Source organism: Hyperolius riggenbachi, chromosome 4, assembly GCF_040937935.1.
Source record: "Hyperolius riggenbachi isolate aHypRig1 chromosome 4, aHypRig1.pri, whole genome shotgun sequence".
NCBI classification, from domain to species: domain Eukaryota; kingdom Metazoa; phylum Chordata; class Amphibia; order Anura; family Hyperoliidae; genus Hyperolius; species Hyperolius riggenbachi.
In genome coordinates this window covers 64,648,017-64,671,890 of record NC_090649.1, presented here as the reverse complement: position 1 = coordinate 64,671,890, position 23,874 = coordinate 64,648,017, and the positions used below count along the sequence as shown (strand labels likewise).

Here is a 23,874-nt window from a genome sequence, read left to right as displayed (position 1 = left end):
TATTTTAGGTGTGGGAGGCTCAGTCCTCCCAGTTCTCTGGGGGAAAAGAGTATTGATTTAAGGACTCTAGGTCTCTTATGGTTCCAGGTAAATTTAAGGAACTCTGATTGCAAATGAGAAAGTTGGGATGAGGGGACCCGAACTGGGAGAGTCTCAAAGAGATATAATAGGCGAGGTAATATATTTATCTTTAGTGCGTATATTCTTCCTAACCAAGAAATCTTGTACGCCGTCCATTTATGTAGGTCTTGGAGTATGGTGTGAATTAGTGTTGGGCGAACATCTAGATGTTCGGGTTCGGGCCGAACAGGCCGAACATGGCCGCGATGTTCGGGTGTTCGACCCGAACTCCGAACATAATGGAAGTCAATGGGGACCCGAACTTTTGTGGTTTGTAAAGCCTCCTTACATGCTACATACCCCAAATTTACAGGGTATGTGCACCTTGGGAGTGGGTACAAGAGGAAAAAAAATTTAGCAAAAAGAGCTTATAGTTTTTGAGAAAATCGATTTTAAAGTTTCAAAGGGAAAACTGTCTTTTAAATGCGGGAAATGTCTGTTTTCTTTGCACAGGTAACATGCTTTTTGTCGGCATGCAGTCATAAATGTAATACATATAAGAGGTTCCAGGAAAAGGGACCGGTAATGCTAACCCAGCAGCAGCACACGTGATGGAACAGGAGGAGGGTGGCGCAGGAGGAGAAGGCCACGCTTTGAGACACAACAACCCAGGCCTTGCATGAGGACAAGAAGCGTGCGGATAGCATGCTTTGTACCACCATGCAGTCATAAATGTAATAAAGATAAGTGGTTCAATAAACAGGGACCACGCGGCAACGCTAACCCAGCAGCAGCACACGTGATGGAACAGGAGGAGGCGCAGGAGGAGAAGGCCACGCTTTGTGAGACACAACAACCCAGGCCTTGCATGAGGACAAAAAGCGTGCGGATAGCATGCTTTGTACCGCCATGTAGTCATAAATGTAATAAAGATAAGAGGTTCAATAAACAGGGACCACGCGGCAACGCTAACCCAGCAGCAGCAGCAGCAGCAGCACACGTGATGGAACAGGAGGAGGCGCAGGAGGAGAAGGCCACGCTTTGTGAGACACAACAACCCAGGCCTTGCATGAGGACAAAAAGCGTGCGGATAGCATGCTTTGTACCGCCATGTAGTCATAAATGTAATAAAGATAAGAGGTTCCATAAACAGGGACCGGCAACGGTAACCCAGCAGCAGCAGCAGCAGCAGCAGCAGCACACGTGATGGAACAGGAGGAGGCGCAGGAGGAGAAGGCCACGCTTTGTGAGACACAACAACCCAGGCCTTGCATGAGGACAAAAAGCGTGCGGATAGCATGCTTTGTACCGCCATGTAGTCATAAATGTAATAAAGATAAGAGGTTCCATAAACAGGGACCGGCAACGGTAACCCAGCAGCAGCAGCAGCAGCAGCAGCACACGTGATGGAACAGGAGGAGGCGCAGGAGGAGAAGGCCACGCTTTGTGAGACACAACAACCCAGGCCTTGCATGAGGACAAAAAGCGTGCGGATATAGCAGCAATGCTTTTTGCCGCCATGCAGTCATAAATGTAATACAGATGAGAGGTTCAATAAACAGGGACCGGAAACGCTAAACCATCCCAGATGTTCATCGGTCATGTTACTTGGTTGGGGTCCAGGAGTGTTGCGTAGTCGTTTCCAATCCAGGATTGATTCATTTTAATTTGAGTCAGACGGTCTGCATTTTCTGTGGAGAGGCGGATACGCCGATCTGTGATGATGCCTCCGGCAGCACTGAAACAGCGTTCCGACATAACGCTGGCTGCCGGGCAAGCCAGCACCTCTATTGCGTACATTGCCAGTTCGTGCCAGGTGTCTAGCTTCATGCCCGGTTTCAGGTCCAGCGGTGCCAGCCACAAATCCGTCTGTTCCTTTATTCCCCTCCAAATTTCCTCCCCTGTGTGCTGCTTATCCCCAAGGCAGATCAGCTTCAGCAACGCTTGCTGACGCATGCCAACAGCTGTGCTGCACTGCTTCCACGATCCTACTGCTGCTGGTGCTGGGTTAGCATTTCCGGATGAGGTACAGCTTTGAGATGCGTTGGAGGAGAAGGAGTCAGAGAGGTAGGTGCTGCTGTTGTTATCCAGTGGGAGGGACGGCGGTGCAGCTGTTTGCGGCGTGGGCAACACCCGCGCCGTAGCAGGTGAGGAATCGCTGCCAGGCTCCACAAGGTTCACCCAGTGCGCGGTAAGGGAGATGTATCGACCCTGGCCGAACGCACTCGTCCAGGTGTCAGTGGTGAGGTGAACCTTGCAGGCAACGGCATTCTTCAAGCTTCGGGTTATTTAGCTGACCACGTGCTCATGCAACTCAGGCACTGCAGAGCGCGCAAAGTGGTAGCGGCTGGGAACCACGTAACGTGGGATGGCCACTGACATCATGCCCTTGAAGCTGTTTGTCTCCACCACTCGATATGGCAGCATTTCGCAGGCCAGAAGCTTGGCTATGCTGGCTGGCTGTTACTGCCACGGCCCGGGGGTCATTTGCTGGCAATTTCCTCTTGTGCTCAAACATCTCAGAGACAGACAACTCAACCGTAGCGCTGCACACCGAAGGGCTGTTGGTTGTTGTGTTTGATGAACACTGGGAGACCTCAAGAGCACTAGTCCGGAAAGTGACAGTGTCAGCATCGTCTGATGTTTGTGAATGTTGTGAACCACGCAATGGCTGGGCTACTGCTGCTGCTGAGGCGGGTCTGGTGGTGAGTCTGGTGAACCCAAGGGAGGCAGTGTTGCTGGTGGTACCCTGTCCTGCCGCGTTTGCCCACAGAGTGGGATGTTTGGATAGAATGTGGCGGCTCATGCTGGTGGTGGAGAGGTTGTTAATACTTTTCCCCCTGCTCAGGCGGGTCTTGCACACCTTGCAAATCGCCATGGTAACATCCTCAGTGCAGTCTTCAAAGAAAGCCCAGACTTTAACTGGCTGAGGACTCGGACCTCGTGCGTGATGTGCTGGTGCTGCTTAACCCACTGCTGGACGCTTGAGAGGTCATCCAAGTAATTATCTGGTCCTGTTCTTTTGGATCTGTGAGGGTTGTTGTCCTGGACAACATGGGCAGTATTGAGTGGGTTTTCTTGGGTGCTCCCCTGTGGCCTGTACGTGAACCGTCAGGGGAAACACCTCTTCCCTTGCCCCTCCCTCTTTCACCGGATTTCTTCCTCATTTCACTTATCCTTAAAGTACACGCTGACTGGCAGCAGTACAGTGGCAGTACAGAAATGCTATACAGTGGCGGGTGAGCGGTGTACTACTGTTCCCAGCAGACACAGAGTGGAAGTAAACACAATGCTATATAGTGTGGCTGAGCCGTGTACACAGAGTGGCATTAAACACAATGCTGTATAGTCTGCTATATAGTCACCCCGAACAGGGTGATGTTCTGCAGAACCCGAACAGTGGCAAACACTGTTCGCCCAACACTACTGGGAGGGAACGCAGATTTTAGTACCTAAACACACGATACAACATGTTTTCCGGGGTCGGACTCTGAGGCACATACAGATGGTCCCGATCATCATCCTCATCATACAACTCTTCTCCTGAGTCTGACCCACCCACCACCTCTGCCACCCCAACATCCCCAGACACAGACCCCTCATCGTCCTCAACATTAACTTGGGATGCTGGCCTGAGCCAGACCTCCTCCTCCACATCAGGCCCCATCATCTCCTCAATGGCAGCCCTCATTAATCGCTCTGGCGACGGACTGATGGACACAACGTTCTCCTCCGGGGAGGGCTGCTGCTGACCACTGGCTGCTGGGGTGGATGTTATAGCTTGCGTGGGGCGTTGGCTGTTGCTGTTGTTGGGAGTGCTGCTCACAGCGGAGGTCTCTGGGGAACTCATGTTGAGCTCATATAGTGGTTGACGGTGAGTGGAGTATTACTGATCCCAGCAATATACACACTGACTGGCAGAGTACGCAATGCTATATAGTGTGGCTGAGCGGTGTACACAGAGTGGCAGTAAACACAATGCTATATAGTCTGGCTGAGCGAGCGGTGTACTACTGTTCCCAGCAGAATCAGAGTGGCAGTAAACAATGGTATATAGTCTGGCTGAGCGGTGTACACAGAGTGTCAGTAAACAATGGTATATAGTCTGGCTGAGCGAGCGGTGTACTACTGTTCCCAGCAGAATCAGAGTGGCAGTAAACAATGGTATATAGTCTGGCTGAGCGGTGTACACAGAGTGTCAGTAAACAATGGTATATAGTCTGGCTGAGCGGTGTACACACAATGCTATATAGTCTGCTATATAGTGTCAGTAAACAATGGTATATAGTCTGGCTGAGCGAGCGGTGTACTACTGTTCCCAGCAGAATCAGAGTGGCAGTAAACAATGGTATATAGTCTGGCTGAGCGGTGTACACAGAGTGTCAGTAAACAATGGTATATAGTCTGGCTGAGCGGTGTACACACAATGCTATATAGTCTGCTATATAGTGTCAGTAAACAATGGTATATAGTCTGGCTGAGCGAGCGGTGTACTACTGTTCCCAGCAGAATCAGAGTGGCAGTAAACAATGGTATATAGTCTGGCTGAGCGGTGTACACAGAGTGTCAGTAAACAATGGTATATAGTCTGGCTGAGCGGTGTACACACAATGCTATATAGTCTGCTATATAGTGTCAGTAAACAATGGTATATAGTCTGGCTGAGCGAGCGGTGTACTACTGTTCCCAGCAGAATCAGAGTGGCAGTAAACAATGGTATATAGTCTGGCTGAGCGGTGTACACAGAGTGTCAGTAAACAATGGTATATAGTCTGGCTGAGCGGTGTACACACAATGCTATATAGTCTGCTATATAGTGTCAGTAAACAATGGTATATAGTCTGGCTGAGCGAGCGGTGTACTACTGTTCCCAGCAGAATCAGAGTGGCAGTAAACAATGGTATATAGTCTGGCTGAGCGGTGTACACAGAGTGTCAGTAAACAATGGTATATAGTCTGGCTGAGCGGTGTACACACAATGCTATATAGTCTGCTATATAGTGTCAGTAAACAATGGTATATAGTCTGGCTGAGCGAGCGGTGTACTACTGTTCCCAGCAGAATCAGAGTGGCAGTAAACAATGGTATATAGTCTGGCTGAGCGGTGTACACAGAGTGTCAGTAAACAATGGTATATAGTCTGGCTGAGCGGTGTACACACAATGCTATATAGTCTGCTATATAGTGTCAGTAAACAATGGTATATAGTCTGGCTGAGCGAGCGGTGTACTACTGTTCCCAGCAGAATCAGAGTGGCAGTAAACAATGGTATATAGTCTGGCTGAGCGGTGTACACAGAGTGTCAGTAAACAATGGTATATAGTCTGGCTGAGCGGTGTACACACAATGCTATATAGTCTGCTATATAGTGTCAGTAAACAATGGTATATAGTCTGGCTGAGCGAGCGGTGTACTACTGTTCCCAGCAGAATCAGAGTGGCAGTAAACAATGGTATATAGTCTGGCTGAGCGGTGTACACAGAGTGTCAGTAAACAATGGTATATAGTCTGGCTGAGCGAGCGGTGTACTACTGTTCCCAGCAGAATCAGAGTGGCAGTAAACAATGGTATATAGTCTGGCTGAGCGGTGTACACAGAGTGTCAGTAAACAATGGTATATAGTCTGGCTGAGCGGTGTACACACAATGCTATATAGTCTGCTATATAGTGTCAGTAAACAATGCTATATAGTGTGGCTGAACGAGCGGTGTACTACTGTTCCCAGCAGACACAGAACAGTACACAGAATGCTATATAGTGTGGCTGAACGAGCGGTGTACTACTGTTCCCAGCAGACACAGAACAGTACACAGAATGCTATATAGTGTGGCTGAACGAGCGGTGTACCACTGTTCCCAGCAGACACAGAACAGTACACAGAATGCTATATAGTGTGGCTGAACGAGCGGTGTACTACTGTTCCCAGCAGACACAGAACAGTACACAGAATGCTATATAGTGTGGCTGAACGAGCGGTGTACTACTGTTCCCAGCAGACACAGAACAGTACACAGAATGCTATATAGTGTGGCTGAACGAGCGGTGTACTACTGTTCCCAGCAGACACAGAACAGTACACAGAATGCTATATAGTGTGGCTGAACGAGCGGTGTACCACTGTTCCCAGCAGACACAGAACAGTACACAGAATGCTATATAGTGTGGCTGAACGAGCGGTGTACTACTGTTCCCAGCAGACACAGAACAGTACACAGAATGCTATATAGTGTGGCTGAACGAGCGGTGTACTACTGTTCCCAGCAGACACAGAACAGTACACAGAATGCTATATAGTGTGGCTGAACGAGCGGTGTACTACTGTTCCCAGCAGACACAGAACAGTACACAGAATGCTATATAGTGTGGCTGAACGAGCGGTGTACCACTGTTCCCAGCAGACACAGAACAGTACACAGAATGCTATATAGTGTGGCTGAACGAGCGGTGTACTACTGTTCCCAGCAGTGACACACAATGACTGGGGGGGACCCTGGCTAGCGTGGCTGGAGCGCGAACTACCCTGCCTGCCTACCCAAAGCTAAACCCACAGACAAATGGCGGAGATATGACGTGGTTCGGGTATTTATTTACCCGAACCACGTGACAGTTCGGCCAATCAGAGCGCGTTCGGGTCCGAACCACGTGACCCGTTCGGCCAATCACAGCGCTAGCCGAACGTTCGGGGAACGTTCGGCCATGCGCTCTTAGTTCGGCCATATGGCCGAACGGTTTGGCCGAGCACCGTCAGGTGTTCGGCCGAACTCGAACATCACCCGAACAGGGTGATGTTCTGCAGAACCCGAACAGTGGCGAACACTGTTCGCCCAACACTAGTGTGAATTAGGGAGGGGAAGTTTTGTTTGTAGATGGTAGAATATGTGGGGGTGAGGAAGATCCCTAGGTATTTAAGGGATTGTGTCTTCCATTTGTAGGGATAATGAGATTTTAGAGTAAGAAGTAATTCAGAGGGGATTTTGATTGGCAGGGCTTCAGTTTTATCTTGGTTTAGTTTAAAGTTAGAGAGAGATTCATAGTTAGAGATAGTTTTGTGCAGGTTTTGTAAGGAGATTAAAGGTTGTGTGATAGTAAGTAATATGTCATCTGCAAATAATGATATTTTGTAATCATGGTCCTTTTGTCGGACTCCATGTATGTTTGGGTTCAGTCTGATAGCTGAGGCGAGGGGTTCTATACTGATGGCAAAGAGGAGGGGAGAAAGGGGGCAACCTTGGCGGGTACCATTGTGAATGTGAAAGGGGCTAGGGGAGGCATAGGGAAGTTTAATTGTAGAGGTTGGCGAGGAATACAGGAAGCGTAAGAGTTGGATAAAGGGACCATCAAAACCTTGGTGTTCTAGAACTCTAAATAGGAAGGGCCATGATAGTCTGTCGAAGGCCTTCTCTGCGTCTAGGCTCAGAAGCAGAGAAGGTCTTCCAGATCTATTCATAAGGGAAATTAGATTAATGGCTTTCCTGGTATTATCACCAGCCTGGCGGCCAAGGATAAAGCCTACTTGGTCATTATTGATTAATGTGGTAAGTATAGGATTAAGGCGGTTGGCTATTGTCTTAGTGATGATTTTTAAGTCTGAGTTTAGGAGGGATATTGGTCGATAACTTTGGGGGAGTTGTGGGTCTTTCCCCTCTTTGGGAATCATAGTTAAGAGAGAGTTAAGCATGGTTAGGGGAGGGGATTCACCTTTCATAATTTTATTGGCTAGGGTGACTAGGTGAGGGGTTAGGACGGAATCAAATTTTTTGTAATATGAATAGGGGAGACCATCTGGTCCTGGGCTCTTGGAAGAAGGGAGTAATTTTAAGACTTCTGAGATTTCCGTACTTGTAAAAGGAGAGTTGAGCATTTTGCGCTGATCTTCTGTGAGTTTAGGTAGGTTAAGTGGTGTTAGGAAGGTGTCTATCGCATGTATGAAAGAGGGGTTGTTGTTATAAACTGTTCTTATCACCTTGCTTCGACACCATCGTCTCACAGACTGTGAGATCACTTGACTCTCCACACAGCAAACAGGAAATAGACTTTCTCAGGCTTCTCCAATGTTTCCGTTATTTATTCAAGTCACAGAAAGACAGATAGATACAGTCATCATATCCTAGCTATGCAAATCTTCATGTTGCATTATAAGCTCATGATTAGACTCCCTACCGAAGTCTATCAGGTACCTTCTTGCTAACCTACGTTCCACTAAACTACCTATGTACAGCAAACATTATATCAGATTACATAAAGGAATAACATGCTTAGAGGTCCAAGTCGGCCTTGCGAGCTAGTGCAGAAGGAAGAAGCAGAAGTGAGTTCTCCATTGCTCGCTCCAGATTTAATACCGGCTAGGAAAGAGTTAAATATGACATCATCTTCGCCACCCCCTATATCAGTCTATTGGTGGACCCACTCATGGTGTCATCATACCCGCCTACTCGATTAATAATCGATGAGACATTTGACATACATGCAGGAATGTGAATATTTACAAAACATGACTGATGTTTATTGTTCCAGGCCCAGGTCAGGGAGGCCTGCGGCCTTGTTCAGAACAGCTTCTTGGTATGTTCTAGTTCTGCTGACAGAACTGCAGATTTTCTCTCTTCAGAGAAAATCCCCTTAAAGGGCAGGTCTGCTCATCAAGCCTTTTTGACTAACTCAGTCCAAATAACTGAGGCCTACTTAAATTATAACAATCCCCCCTAAAACGGCTTGACCCGCAGATCCCAGCGTCTGAACCTCCCAGTACCTGGTTTCTTTCGTTTATGTTTCACTTTTCGATGTTCGTGCTCACACAACTTCTCTGCTCTCGGTGGTTACCCCTGGAAGAGAGAGAGCAAGACCTCTTGGTCTTCCTGTAACCAGGCTCTCTGGGGAAGCCCTACTTCTAAGTCCCTCAATACCACATGCTCAGCATTTGCGTCACTTGCGTATCACTCACAAACTTGCATGACCACAGAAAAGTGAAACTCGTTTGGTTGTTACAAAACGGAGCAGTGCCAGGTGCCTTCTAAAAGAGCGCCTTTATACAATCAGCTCCTAGGTACTACTAAACCTATACCCGTAACCCTGTATATCCCTTAATTTAAACTATTGGTTCCGGAGATTGTTTATGAGGCACCAATCTCTGGACCAGGTTAATTTATTTTACGTAATTTTATCCCGCAACCTCACCTGGATAATGATGCCTAAAGTTGTCATCCCCATCCAGACGACCAGTGGGTGTAGAAAGAACTTTGGAACTGCAGATGCCCCGTCCGAGTGTCCCTGGAACATCACCGGAACCTTTGTCCACCAGGGCAGACTGGAACTCACCTGCTCATTTTTGTGTTCTACCTCGTTAAGATCACCTGTATCATGGTGAAATCTTACCTCTAACTTAGTGTACTGTTTGTTTAACCTTTGTAACAAAATGTGGTCGTCTTGGATCAAACCCTGTTCCCCTTTGTCCCATGTCGGGTTCTCTTTCAGGACGGGAACTACCCGTGAAACTTTGACCTTTAGAGTTCTCTTAACAATCTGAGAAACAACGTCATCAAACCTGGATGACAGGATCCATATGGGATCTCCACTCATACAATGTGTTCCCCTTGGAAACTCCCCCTTATCGGAACAATTATGAGAATATACCTTGAATGTATCACTAGACCTTATGTTAAAAAACCAAACCTTTCCTTCAGCCACCGGAACTATTGGTTTGGCTTCAGGGTGGATCTTTTGAATGGTAGCCTCGCATTCTGCGTTATTGAGCCTGCAGGCTTCTTCACTAAATTTGGCTTGCCCCGGCCAACGCAGATACTTCTGCAAGAATTGCCCGCATGAGGACAACTCTACTTGCTTCACCTCCCCGTCTAGCACCAAAAAAGGTTGACCTCTCAGGTCCTGGTGTAAGACACGGGTTGAGGTGGGAACTACGGAAGTAGCGGTGCCTAAAGGAATGTTGCACCGTTTCCATTTGTTCACCCAAACATCTCGAAGCTGCCATGCAAAAGATCCTTCTCCAGAAAAATTAATATACCTCCCCTTGTCCAATCTCTCGCTGACAAAATATGTCCCCAGCTGTCCTGATTGGACCTCTTCCCCCCTTACGTCCTGAGGCACAATATGTACCTGAGGTCGGGAAGACTGTACTCTCTGCAATCTTTCGATTAAGAGTACCTCTTCACTTACCCAACTATCATGAGGATAAGCTGCTGCATATGGACTGTGTAATATCGTCCCCTGTTGTGACCCGTGTGGTGTGAATGGGGTTCCCTGTGTGGGCTTTCCCTCCCCCGGGACCGCTCTCCCCACCCTCTTTGTCACCTGGAAATGTGGCTTGATCTCGATTGTTACTTCTTGTTTCGAGAACCACCCACCCTTGGCTTTCCAGCCTTTATGTGTGTATAGTTGTTTCAGAGGCACTCTCTGTTGGTAGCTCCAGAGTGTGATGTTGTCCCCTGCGTCTCTCTGGTAAGAGAATTGACGCCTCCTGCTTGTTCCTCTCCAATCTGGAACCATCTCACTCTGCATAACCAAGACAAGGTACCCCTGAATCACACACTCCACCTTTTGCATGTACCCATTGTACTGCAATGTACCTTTTAACAAACCTTTGGATCGGTGCATCGATTCTGGGAGTGTGGCATTCAATAGCAGATTTACACTGCCATTAAATTCCCACTGCCCGCACACTTGACCCTTCAGACCTTTCACCCACATTGTGCCATGAAATTTGTTTTCTCCTGGCACAAGTGCTCTTTCCCTCCATCCCTGCTTGGTCCATCTGTGCCAATCAGAGGGAGGTGTGAAAGGATCAGTACCTTTGTCACCCAACATTAACATGCTTGGGCCTTGCATTCTCATTAACCCCTTATTATACATGAGAATGTCCTCTCTTCGTTTTCCTAGGACGAAATGGCAACCTAGGATCACCATCAGCACGGTACTCCTCATTATAAAAGCACCACCTTGGGAAAGAAAAACATTAGCAATTTGCACTATGCTTTGCTCAGACAGTTTTTTTAGTCTCTTTCCGATCTCCGAAATCTCGTGTTTTAGTCTCTTTCCGATTTCAGGAATCTCGTGTTTTAGTCTCTTTCCGATTTCAGGAATCTCGTGTTCCTCCAAGCTTAGATCGGCATCTGGAACCTTTCGCTTATCCGACTGACATCTCCATCTTTGCTGCCAGCACTGCATCTGTCTCAAATCCATATTGCCAAACACCTGAAATCGAAATACAAACAAATCAATTCTTATTAATGATTTGGGATTCGCCCTGCGGCTTGTACTCTTTACACTTTAGATTGATCAATATATATCGTAATTGATCTCGTTGCTTTATGGTTCTCATGAACTCTGTTTACTCTTATTGGTAGATTGGAGTTAAACTTCACCCCCCTACCTCAGTACTATCCTCAGTACTTACCTGTTTAAAATATGCTCCCGCGGACTTCACCTATGGAAGCTCGCTTCACCTTTGGAAGCTCTCACCCCATTGCAGCTCACTCCACATCCCCCCTTATCTGTCCATGCGCGGCCGTCGCATGCACAGATTACGGATGCCACACCTGATGCTGCTTTGCAGGTGAGCCTGCAATGCTCTTACTCATTATCGCATTTACTTGTCTAGAACTTCATCGCGATACCAGCTCTGCTAGAAGTTCTGTGTGTTGTACCCTCTGATCAATGTTTGCCGTGCCACTACCCCCAGACTTCACAAAAAAAACGGCTGCCTCCCTGTAGGAAGGAGCACTTTACACTTAAACTACACAGGGTGCAGGGCTAAGCATACCAGCGTCACATGCCTGTATGCAGATCCCTGAATGCCCACTTGGTAGGTAGTCACATGGCAAACACCGTACTGATACACTGTCACTCTGTAAACGGCAATTCTATCATCTGTATAATTGCCCCATGAACTGTTGTCAGTCCTTGTTCTTTGTGCTACAATTGATAGGAGCTGGAAAAAACATATTTGACCAATCAGTGGACGAAAAAAACCGCACACAAAAACAGCTCCAGCCCAGCATAGACCTCTCAGTCCAGCTCTGGCCCTGTTCACGACAAAACCGTAAAAAACGTTACCGCTCTGCAGAAGCGGCGACGGAAACCCGAATTGGTCAACTCCCTTTTTTCCAACTCCGGCACCCCCCTGATGCACTGTCCCCCCCTATACGCTATTGGGAACTCATGCTGCACCACCCATTAAGGTGCCCCACTTACAGGAATAATCCCATAAGCAACTCAGTACAGACCCTTTCCTGATCTGCACTGCTACGTGTGTCCCCGCACCGAGCTGGGAAACACTTCCTATTCTGGCATTCCTTTCCATGGACCCAGGGAAAATCTCTGGGGAAATACTTTGAGAACCGAGACACACAGTAGACTGTCTCTGTATTTCTACCCCCCTCCCTTTCAGCTGCTCTGCCCGGAGCCGTGAGCACAGCCTGACGTGATGTGGATCCCCCCAGCCCCTCCTCCCCCCTGCCATGACGTGTGGGGGCCATGACTCACGGGGGCGGGCTCTCTCCACTGCCGCCATTTTGAGTCCTGGACTGCCAGCCAAGATGGCTGCTCCCATAGCAGCCTCTCGTTCCTATAGACCTAGGAGAGAAAACAAAACTCACACAGAACATACACATTTTTTTTTTATCGTTACACACAGCATCTATCCACAGTGCACAAAAATCAGCCTCAGCATTCCTTCACGTCTCAGCTGTAATCCGAACTGCAATCAGACATACGGATCCCCAGAGACGTAGGAATCTTTCTCACTCTATCACAGACATAACTAAGAACCGAACTAACTGTTTTAACTGTTAACATCCCAGCTAGAACTTCAACACAATACAGACATTGAAAAAACATGTTAGCAGCAGCACCGACTGGAAATGCGAGAAACATGCAGAACATCTCACAAACAGAAAAACACTCGCTTTCCTCTTCTCTCCCTCTATCCACCACTAACACTGATGGTTTCCCTCTGCCGCGGGGGACCCCCCCCCCTTATCTATCATCCTGCTCAGTCTCTGGACAGGGAGAGAAAAACAAAACAAAACCCAGAGAGAGAAAACAAAACATCTGCCACACAGGAACATCGAATCCTAAAAAACAATAAAAGCGCATAAACTCTGAAAACACGTTCTGTATTTACATCGGAGCTGCACCTCTCCTCACCCCTCCCTTCACGCACAGGAGAGATGAGAAGCCCGCAGCCTCCACTCTGCAATTAACACAGAATATACATATTAACACATTAACCTCCTCTCATACAATAAAGATAATGCAACACAACAACGTAAAACATACTTGCCTGAGCAGAAGACTTTGTAAGCCTGCGAATTCGACCAGCTTTTGGCAACTTTCCACGACACTGAGTGGATCCCTGGAACTACTGAGCGTCAGCTCTGTGTACCCACACTGGCTCAGCGGATCAATCTCCAGCGGCAGCTGCCAGCCGGCCTCGGAGCCTTCCAGTCACCTGTGATCCTGTTTAGGCTAGGACTGATGTGCACTTTCAGGCTAAGTTTAACATCCACGAGTGTCGCCGCTGGTTCTCTCGAATTGTAGCCCGTGTGTGCTCGGCTCCCACACACTACTCACACCAGCTTATCAGTCTCAGCTTGATAAGCTTTACAGTCCGTGTCCTTCTATTCCGCTTGTTTTGCTGTGGAATATCTTGAAACCATTTTCCTTCGGCCCCGGCCCCTGTCTGCCTGTATAGCTAGGCAGGGAAGGATTTCAGGCACCACTGTTATAAACTGTTCTTATCACCTTGCTTCGACACCATCGTCTCACAGACTGTGAGATCACTTGACTCTCCACACAGCAAACAGGAAATAGACTTTCTCAGGCTTCTCCAATGTTTCCGTTATTTATTCAAGTCACAGAAAGACAGATAGATACAGTCATCATATCCTAGCTATGCAAATCTTCATGTTGCATTATAAGCTCATGATTAGACTCCCTACCGAAGTCTATCAGGTACCTTCTTGCTAACCTACGTTCCACTAAACTACCTATGTACAGCAAACATTATATCAGATTACATAAAGGAATAACATGCTTAGAGGTCCAAGTCGGCCTTGCGAGCTAGTGCAGAAGGAAGAAGCAGAAGTGAGTTCTCCATTGCTCGCTCCAGATTTAATACCGGCTAGGAAAGAGTTAAATATGACATCATCTTCGCCACCCCCTATATCAGTCTATTGGTGGACCCACTCATGGTGTCATCATACCCGCCTACTCGATTAATAATCGATGAGACATTTGACATACATGCAGGAATGTGAATATTTACAAAACATGACTGATGTTTATTGTTCCAGGCCCAGGTCAGGGAGGCCTGCGGCCTTGTTCAGAACAGCTTCTTGGTATGTTCTAGTTCTGCTGACAGAACTGCAGATTTTCTCTCTTCAGAGAAAATCCCCTTAAAGGGCAGGTCTGCTCATCAAGCCTTTTTGACTAACTCAGTCCAAATAACTGAGGCCTACTTAAATTATAACAGTTGTTAGGTTGATTAAGTAAGTCATATAGTTGTGCGTAATATTCCGTAAAAATGTTGGCAATTTTGTAAGGCTATTTATTCTATTATAAATATATAACTTTTTCTATTCATAATATTTTTAGTGCATACGTGATTGTAAAGCTATTTATTCTATTAAAAATATATAATTTTTACTATTCATAATATTTTAAATGTTTATGTGATTGTAAGGCTATTTACTGTATTAAAAATATATAAATTATTCTATTCATGTTATTTGTAGTGAAGTATTTGACGGTATCAAATATATTATTATTTCTATGTGTGTAAGTGCAGTAGGGATGGTTAGGGTTAGGCACCACCGGGGGAGGGGGGGTGATGGTTAGGGTTAGACACCTCAAGGGGGATGGTTTGGTTTAGGAACCACCAGGGTGGTGGTTAGGCACTACCGGGGTGGTGGTGAGGGTTAGGCAGTACCAGGGGGATTTAGGGTTAGGCACCACCAGGGGTGTTTTAGGGTTAGGCAGTTTTAGGGTCAGGCACCACCGAGGGGGGGGGGGGGGGCGGTCTAGGAATTAGGGATAAGTACAGGACAGGGAGGGTTCTCTGTGAGAGTAGGTTTAGGTATAGTAAGTTCCAGTACAATATTTGTAACATATACAATTTATTAAACTATGCTTATTAACATCGAGGGGGGTCTAGGTGTTAGGGATAGGTATAGGGAGAGTTCTGTGTGAGAGTACAGTTAGGTATAATTGCAGTAAAATACCTGTAATATCTACAATCTTATTAGTATGCTTATTACAAGTGTAAATATCGTTTTTTTCGTATAGACGGTATTTTGCCATTTAATTAGCGTTCATTCAAAATATTTAGCACTAGATTTTCGTTTATAACATAGAAACAAAAAATATTGTTTTACATAAAAACTTTTTGCATGGACGTGAAGGAAGGACAATTAGGCCTAGTTCAGGAAAAAAGAGATGGGGACAATGGTTACTGAGAAAGTTATTATTATTTATTGTATTTATATTGCTCCAACATAGTATGCAGCGCTGGACAATACATACATACAATGATACAAAGGATGACAGAAGTAACAACATAGGACAAAGCTGTACAAGGAAAATGGTACAAAGTACATGATCATGCGATTTTGGGCTGGTGGTTAGGTAGGCCCAGTTGTCATAATACCGCAGCTAGTTATGATGTTAGGATAATACAGAAGCCATATTTTCCCATTTTTATGTCTGCTGTGTATTATGTCAGGTGTGTATGTCGGCTAAAGCCAGTCTGGCTTTGGGGGAAGCTGTGATTGTCTGTATGACAGGATGAAGTACTTTGAGTCTGTATTCAGTCCTCTGGAAGTTGGAAGCTGCTAATTGGATCTTCTATAGTACATTTGCATCTGAAGGTGAATTCTTGTAAACAATAGAGCAGGAACTGCTAAGTTGAGTTGCTAGCTTCGGGCAAGGAAATTGCTCATTAGGCCACTAGCCAGTCACCTTTGATCTGCTGTGAAATACTGTCTCAGATATGTACTATTGTCCCTGGCTCAAATAAGCTGCTAATGTGGTGGTCTGTGAAACTACATTTGCATTCAGTTCCTCTGGGTACAGGTAATTACATAACAACTTCCGCCTTTTGTCCTGCATCCTGCAAAGGTGTTGCATTGCTTTGAACTTTGTGTATATGTAAATAAGCCCAAAATACAATCCAGACTAAATAGACAGTTGGAAGCTAACACAGGAACGTTTGACAGCCTGCTGGAAGTGTTTTGAAGTCTCTGAAAGATCAAAAGTGGGACAGGAAAAACCTTTGAAGTTTGCATATCACAGGATATTACAAGCATTCTGTGCAAACCTTCGGAGGCAGGTTGGACTTGTACCCCCAGGCCCCAAATTTGGCCTATAAGAACCCGCACAGGTCCTTCACAACTCGTAGTTCTCTGGAGAGAGCAACAACGCCAGGACTAACCTGGTTCCTGACCAGACCGGGTGCTCCACGCAAACAACACTCTGCTTATACTGGTAACGTTTATTTCCCATTTTATTTTGTGCAAACTGTCTTGTGGTGTATGTTTGTAACTTTTATTTTGTAATTTTTACTTTGTTTTTGTAAATCTTGTGTATATATTATTTTCTGCATTGTTCCACTTTTTTCTGGAATATTAAATCGTTATTTAATAAGTTTGACTTCTGCTGTACTAAGCCAACGCTCATAGCCTAGAGAGACTGCAGTGTAATAGGGGAAACTACCCGCCTGCATGGGACGCCACGCCGTCCCGCTCTCTCCGTCCAGGCACCTCAGATTGGCTCCTATCATCAGCCTCCTCTAAGCCACAACACCTTCTATCCAGACGGGGACAGCATGAGCACTGGGACCTACGTTTGCTGATGCCCTATACTGCCTGCCAAGCCATAGGTGGATCCACACATTGCCAGGAGTACCAGTAAGCACAGATCGCTACACAGCTCATACATGGGAGCATGGTGAGATGAACTTACCTACGCAGTGTATACATATATGTTTTGATGCAACAGTCTGCTCCTCATATCTGCCTATATGGAGTCCAAGTGACCGCTTAGGTGATCTTTGGTGAGGCATAATTGTGGCGGCCGAAAACAGTGATACCTATGCTTGCTTTGCTTTGCTGTCATACAAAGTCTGAGTCATCTGCTGCTTGGCACCTTGAACATTTAACACACCCAAGTTGTTGGCTGAACTGCTGGACTGCTTCTGCAATTCTGTCTTTGCTATACCTTATTTAGGGGATCAACCCCTTGGCTATATGATATATTGCATTTCCTTTCTAGTTAAGCCAATGTGCACGCACTGATCATTAATCTCTGGACAATTTTCAGTAACACCAGGTTGTTAGTTAGATGCCGGCGTGTGGGTGTTTGGTGTGGATGGTGCTCTGGGCGGCTGTAGTGTGACGGGGTGGCCATCCCATGTATTTTTAACGTTTTATGATTCAATATATTTTTTGGTATAATACATTTTGATACGTGTTTTGGAAAACAAAAAAACGCTTTATTTGTTTATTTGGGAGTGTATGCTCTACCTGTGTTGTTTGCCACTGCCTTAATTTTTGATTAGTAGAGAGACTGCAGTGTAACTTGCGTTACTAGATTCAGTGCCTGATTGTGCCTTGCTATTGTACGATTGTACTGTGTGTGTGTGCATGGCGTTCCCATATTCGGCCTCAAGCGCAAAGCTGACCCGATACGAAAACGCGGACTGTGTGTAGATCACTCGACAGCAGAGTGAGAATCGTGGAAGTGTCTAGCAGCAGCTAGTGGTGGCAGTGAGAAGTGCTTTGAGGGGCAACAGCCTTGTTGTAGCTTGACTAAGGCTGCTTCCCTCTTGATCTGGTCAAACCCGCAGTCGGGAACCGTATCTGCAGGCTTGCCGCGGGGCCGGTTCCTAACACCAGTAATACAAATATGAAGCGGTCATAGAGAAGGAGGACAATGATTGGGGTACACGATCATGTAGAATACACTAGGGAAGGGAGGACCTTGCCAGAGGCTTACAATCTAAGGGGAGGGGGGGGTGGACACCCTCTGTAGAGCTGTTGAATAAGTAATCAGTAGAAAGTTACTGTGTGAAAAGGGGTTCAAAAACGGATCCGAGGGGGATCCGGGGGATCCGTGCTGAAAAACTGAATGCAGGGTCCGGATACACAGAGGGGTAGTGAAGGGCAATGCAAAAACGGATCACCCGCTACACAAGCTATTCTTGCACACAGAAACGGAGGGAGATCCGCATTGCAGGGATGCTTATCCGGATCCCGGGTACTCGAATTAACCCGGGTATCCGACCATTTTCTGCTATCCGGGTCGAATCCGGATTCTGGATACCTGGGCCAATATCCGAATAGCTCTATGCGGATATCTGGCAGCATAATCCGGGTACCCGCAGATATTCGCCGGATATCTGTATCCGGGTAGTGTAACTAAGGAGATGATGTCATTGAGCCAATCAGAGGGCTCCCAGCCAATCAGAGGGCTCCCAGCAGAAGCCCTAGCAACCAATCACAGAGGGGAACTCTGGCCAGCCCCACCTGACCTCATTGAGCCAATTAGAGGCCTCCCAGCCTAAGCCCTGGCATTCAATCACAGAAGGGAACCCTGACCAGCCCCCCTGTGTAATAAGAGGCCTGGCATGATGAGACAGACCGTCCTTGCTTGTGTGGTTGGCTGGCTGGTCACTGACAGACTTGCTCCAGTGCTGTTGGCTTAGCAAGTGCTGCCTGTATACAGTGATAAACCCAAAGCTTTGAGTGCTAAACACATTCACTACACTATTGTTTTATTGTTTTTTTTTAGCTAGCTAGTGTAATTGTTTGATTTCATTCACTCAGTTAGGTCCTGCTGTCTGTGTCTGTGTGTGCTGTGCAGCCCAGCAGGACAGTATAGGTTAGGGAATAGGATTACTGTGTTATTGTATTGTATTATATAGTTAGTTAGTACTGCAGTTAGTTGTTAGAGAGAGTAGTACTGTGTTAGCTTACTACAGATTACTACAGTGCTGCTCTGCTGAGCATTGTCAGTGTGACAGTTAGACAGATAGTGTGCACTGTCTGTCCTCTACTCTGCGGTCTGTCACTCCGTGCTGATTTGATTTAAAGTCCAACCCCGATTTCATTAAAGTAAAAGTACCCCACATCATCTGGTGACATCATCATCACGTATAAGTTGTAATGTCTGCTGGCACCGGCAGCCAGAGGAGGGGCAGCCTCAGAAGGTCTGCCGTGTCAGTGTCGACCTCAGCAGGCAGCCTAACCTCAGTCAGCAAGCTTTTCGCTTTTCGCTCCAGGCGCCACGATTGAACTCAGGGCTGTTAGCCGCGAGTTTGAGGAGGATGTTCTGGGTTTTGAGGAGGGGGGTATGATGTTGATGATGGGATGTCATGGGGATGTCAGCTCTGACTCTGAAGAGGAGGATGCGTTGGTGGGTTTGGCACGGAGGATCAGTATTGCAGACAGTGTCCGTGGAATTCGGGACTTACCACATCCTTCTGCCGCTACCACCAGCCACACCACACAACCCCCAACCGCCACAGGGAGAAAAGCCGCAGCATCCCATCCAGGTCGCAGGGGAATCTTCACCTCCCCAATCTGGCGGTTTTTCACTCTGCCCTCATTGGACAGCAAGTTTGCCATATGCAATGTGTGCAAACTACAGATGAGCAGAGATTGTGACCCACAAGTATGGCACCTCCAGCTTCATTACCCATCTGGCCAAAAAACATGTTGTTGAGCATGAGGAGTTCAAGAGGCTGAAGCAAGCTGGCGCTGGCTCCCACCGCCACGGTGCCACAGGCCACTGCTGCTGCAAAACACAATTGCGGTGTCATTTTTCGGAGGTGTCTGGGCTGATAACTGTCATGTACCAGTTGTGCGATTGGACTTTGGACACAATGTGGGCTGCATGACCGCTGTCTGGAACCTAGTCCTGATGTTAATTGACAGGTTTTTTTTTTCATTTTATGTCCAACAAATAATAAATTAGTGTTTCCCTTTAAAAAAACATGATGCTACATGCATTATTTACCCTAAAAACCCTTTTTAGAGCTATTTAAAGGGCACTTCCGTTTTTTTTATCCGGGTACCCGAATAGGTCGGGTACCCGCGGGTAATATGGTCGGATATCCAGATCCAATTCGGATATCCGCAAGGTCGGATCCGGATATCCGAGTCGGATCCGGATATCTGGGTACCCAGATCCGGGCGGGTATTATAAAGTACTACCCGAGCAACCCTGCCGCATTGCCTACTGCCTGCTCCTCCCCTTCACGTCACCCCAATAGATGTCCCCCAGGTAGCCTGAGGGCGTAGCGGCCAGGATGGGAGGTAGCGGGCACAGTGGTGGGGTCGCCCCCCCACCTGGGTCCTCCCGTCCCTGCTCCCCCGCCAGCTATGTGCGGCAAAATTAAAGAGCGAGTGAGAGGGAAGTATAATTACCTTTCTTCCTCTGCTCCTCGCGTGACTTCTGGCAATTCTGCCCTCTGCAGGAAGTCACGGTGAGCTGAGTAAGAAAGGTAATTACTTCCCTTTCGCTCGCTGCTGCTCTCTGGCAGCTACCCCCTAAGGCATCCATTTTTTTGGGGGGGGCAAAAAATGCAAACAGATCAGAAACGTATGCTGCAAAAGTGCAGCATGGATCTGTTTGTGTTCTGGTTTCTGAAAAATGGAGCCTGGCCACGTTCTGCAACCAGGTCTAGTGTGAACTGACGCTTATACTTTATTTAATTGATTTTGTAAAAATACAGTAATGGTTTTAATGCCAGATGCTTTTGGAAAAGTGATATGCTACCTCAATGAATGTTTTGTGAGGTTTATTCATGTCGAGCTGGTGTATGTTTCCGATGATGGGCAATGGTCGGGGTCCAGGTGGGAAATTCTTGTTCTTGTCTTTCTTCTGACTGTTGTATACATTGGCCAAGAAAAGGATGACAATAACAGATAGAAGAATAGTCACCGGATCAATGGCCAACATGTCTTCTGTAGTACCTACAGAAAAAAAATATTATAAATAAAATTAGATGGTTGATGTCAAGTAAAAAGTATAACTATTATTATAGGCCTCCTGACTAGAGATGTGGCGAACATCTCTGAATCCCTGGGGGTTTTACTACTTCCGGGTCGCTCTGACCCGGAGTAGTACGCCAGTGCTGCCTGGCGGAGCGCGTCATACATCGCGCTCCTGTTACCGGGCACTTTCTGCGCATGTGCGTGACGTCATGAACGACATCACACTCATGCGCAGAGCGTGCCCGGCAACAGGAGCGCGATCTAGGACGCGCTCCGCCGGGCAGCGCAGGCGTAGTACTCTGGGTCAGAGCGACCCGGAAGTAGTAAAACCCCCAGAGATGTTCGCTGGGCGAACAGTTCGCCACATCTCTACTCCTGACCCGAGCTAAGGTAAGTACAGAGGTGCTTAAAGGACAACTGTAGCAAGAGGTATGTGGAGGCTGCCATATTTATTTCCTTTTAAGCAATACCAGTTGCCTGGCTGTCCTGCTGATCCTCTGCCTCTAATACTTTTTGCCATAGACCCAGAACAAGCATGCAGCAGATCAGGGGTTTCTGACATTACTGTCAGGGCTGCAGGCAACTAGTATTGTTTTAGAAATGTCATATTATTGTCTATAACCGTATTTTATCTTTTTTCTTCATGTAATATAATCTGAGAATATTGTTTATAACAATGAAAACAAAAACATATGTACAATCATAATCATTTTATAATATTGTCTAAAATCATATTTTTTTATTGTTTCTTCATGTAATAAAATCTGAAAATATCATTTATAACAATGAAAATGAAAATATATGTACAATCGTAGTAACTATAGTAAAACATTGGTAAATATTAACAATATTTTGTTACAGCTAAGCCTAACCCTACTCTAACACAGAACCCTCCCCCTACCTAACCCTAACTATAAGAAACCCCAGGTGGCACCTAACCCTAATACCCCCCTTGTGGTGCCTAACCCTAAGACCCTCCTGGTCAGTGGCGTAGCAATAGGGGGTGCATAGGCTGCAACCACATCAGGGCCCTTGGGCTAGAGGGGCCCACCCTCAACCACAGTGTTAGCTCTTCATTGGTCCTGTGTGGATAATAATCACTTCTATAGATGCTTTGAATAGTAGTGATGATTAGCACACTGTTACCCATCCCCTTCTTGCACCTCTGACACTGTGGTTGTCCTTGGCAGGTTTTGGTGTGTTGTATGAACTGTTATGTATAGAGTGCTTGAAGGGCCCCAATGTAAACCTTGCACTGGGGCCCACAGCTTCTTAGCTACGCCACTCCCCTTGGTGGTGCTTAACCCTAAGACTCCCCTGGTGGTGCCTAACCCTAAGACTCCCCTGGTGGTGCCTAACCCTAACATCCCCCCCCTTCCCGGTGGTGCCTAACCCTAACATTCCCCCTTCCCCCCCTCCTCCCCCCCCCCCCCATGGTGCCTAACCCTTGGACCCACCTGGTGCTGCCTAATAGTGCTGCTCAGCAAGATTTCGGATATCCGGGTTACCCAGATAATCCAAACTTTTTCAGCTATTCGACCGGATCCGGATTCTGGATACCTGGGCCCAAATCCGGATAGCTATCTGCGGATAGTTGGCAGGCAATCCGGATACCCGCGGATATCCGCAGAAATCCGACTATTGAGATACTGTAACTAAAGAGATGATGTCCCTGATGTCATTGAGCCAATCAGAGGGCTCCCAGGGGCTCCCAGCAGAAGTCCTAGCAACCAATCACAGAAGGGAACCCTGGCCAGCCCCACCTGACCTAATTAAGCCAATCAGAGAGCTCCCAGCCTAAGCCCTGGCACCCAATCACAGAAAGGAAACCTGGCCAGGCCCCCCTGTGTAATAAGGAGGGCTGTCATGATGAGAAATCTCGTCCTTGCTTGTGAATGCTCACTGAGAGACATGCTCCAGTGCTGCTGGTCTAGAAAGTGCTGTATACAGTGATAAACCTAAAGCTGTTGAGTGATTAACCCCTTCACTATCACTACACTAGTGTTATATTGTTAATTAGGTAGCAGCTAGCTTGATTTCATTCTGTAAATGACAGTCAGAGTGTGTGCTGCAGGCCTGCTGCAGCTGCTATGTGTCTGTGTGTGTGCTGTGCACAGACCAGGCCAGCTGCTGCCTGCTGGCCAGCTAGCCTTAGCTACAGTATAGGTTAGATTAGGTTAGGTTAGGTTAGGGAATAGGATTACAGTGTTATTGTGTAGTAGTTAGTACTGTAGTTCTGCACTCAGTGCTAATAGTGGTTAGAGTAGTAGTACTACTGTGTTACCTTACTACAGAACTGCTGTGCTGTGAGCAGTGCCAGTGTGACAGTTAGTGTGCACTAGTGTCTTCTCCTCTGCTGTCTGACTGTCACTCAGCACTTGGCACTTTGCATTTGACACTTTGCACTTGGCACTTTGCACTTGGCACTTTGCACGTGGCACTTTGCATATGGCACTTGGCATGTGGCACTTGGCATGTGCCAAGTGCAAAGTGCCACGTGCAAAGTGCTACGTGCAAAGTGCCACGTGCAAAGCGCCATGTGCAAAGAGCAAAGTGCCACGTGTAAAGTGCAAAGTGTCAAGTGCAAAGTGTCAAATGCAAAGTGCCAAGTGCCAAGTGCAAAGTGCCAAGTGCCAAGTGCAAAGTGTCAAGTGCAAAGTGTCAAGTGCAAAGTGTTCTGTGCAACATGACACTTTGCACGTGGCACTTTGCACTTTGCACATGGCACTTTGCATGTGGCATTTTGCACTTTGCACTTTGCATGTGGCAGGTGGCACGTGGCAGGAGTCACGTGTCATGTGGCATGTGCAAG

At 47.0% G+C, this 23,874-nt stretch overlaps 1 protein-coding gene across 1 annotated transcript in view; it reads right to left on the bottom strand.

The window, feature by feature from the left end:
• LOC137570372 (cytochrome P450 2K4-like) overlaps positions 1-21,035 on the bottom strand; it is a 90,521-nt gene extending 69,486 nt beyond the window's left edge. Inside the window, exon 1 of the mRNA XM_068279035.1 lies at positions 20,845-21,035. Within this exon, the coding sequence (XP_068135136.1) occupies positions 20,845-21,027 (183 nt within the window). The 5' untranslated portion in view covers positions 21,028-21,035. The remainder of the gene's footprint in view (positions 1-20,844) is intronic.
• Between the last annotated feature and the right edge of the window lie 2,839 nt (positions 21,036-23,874).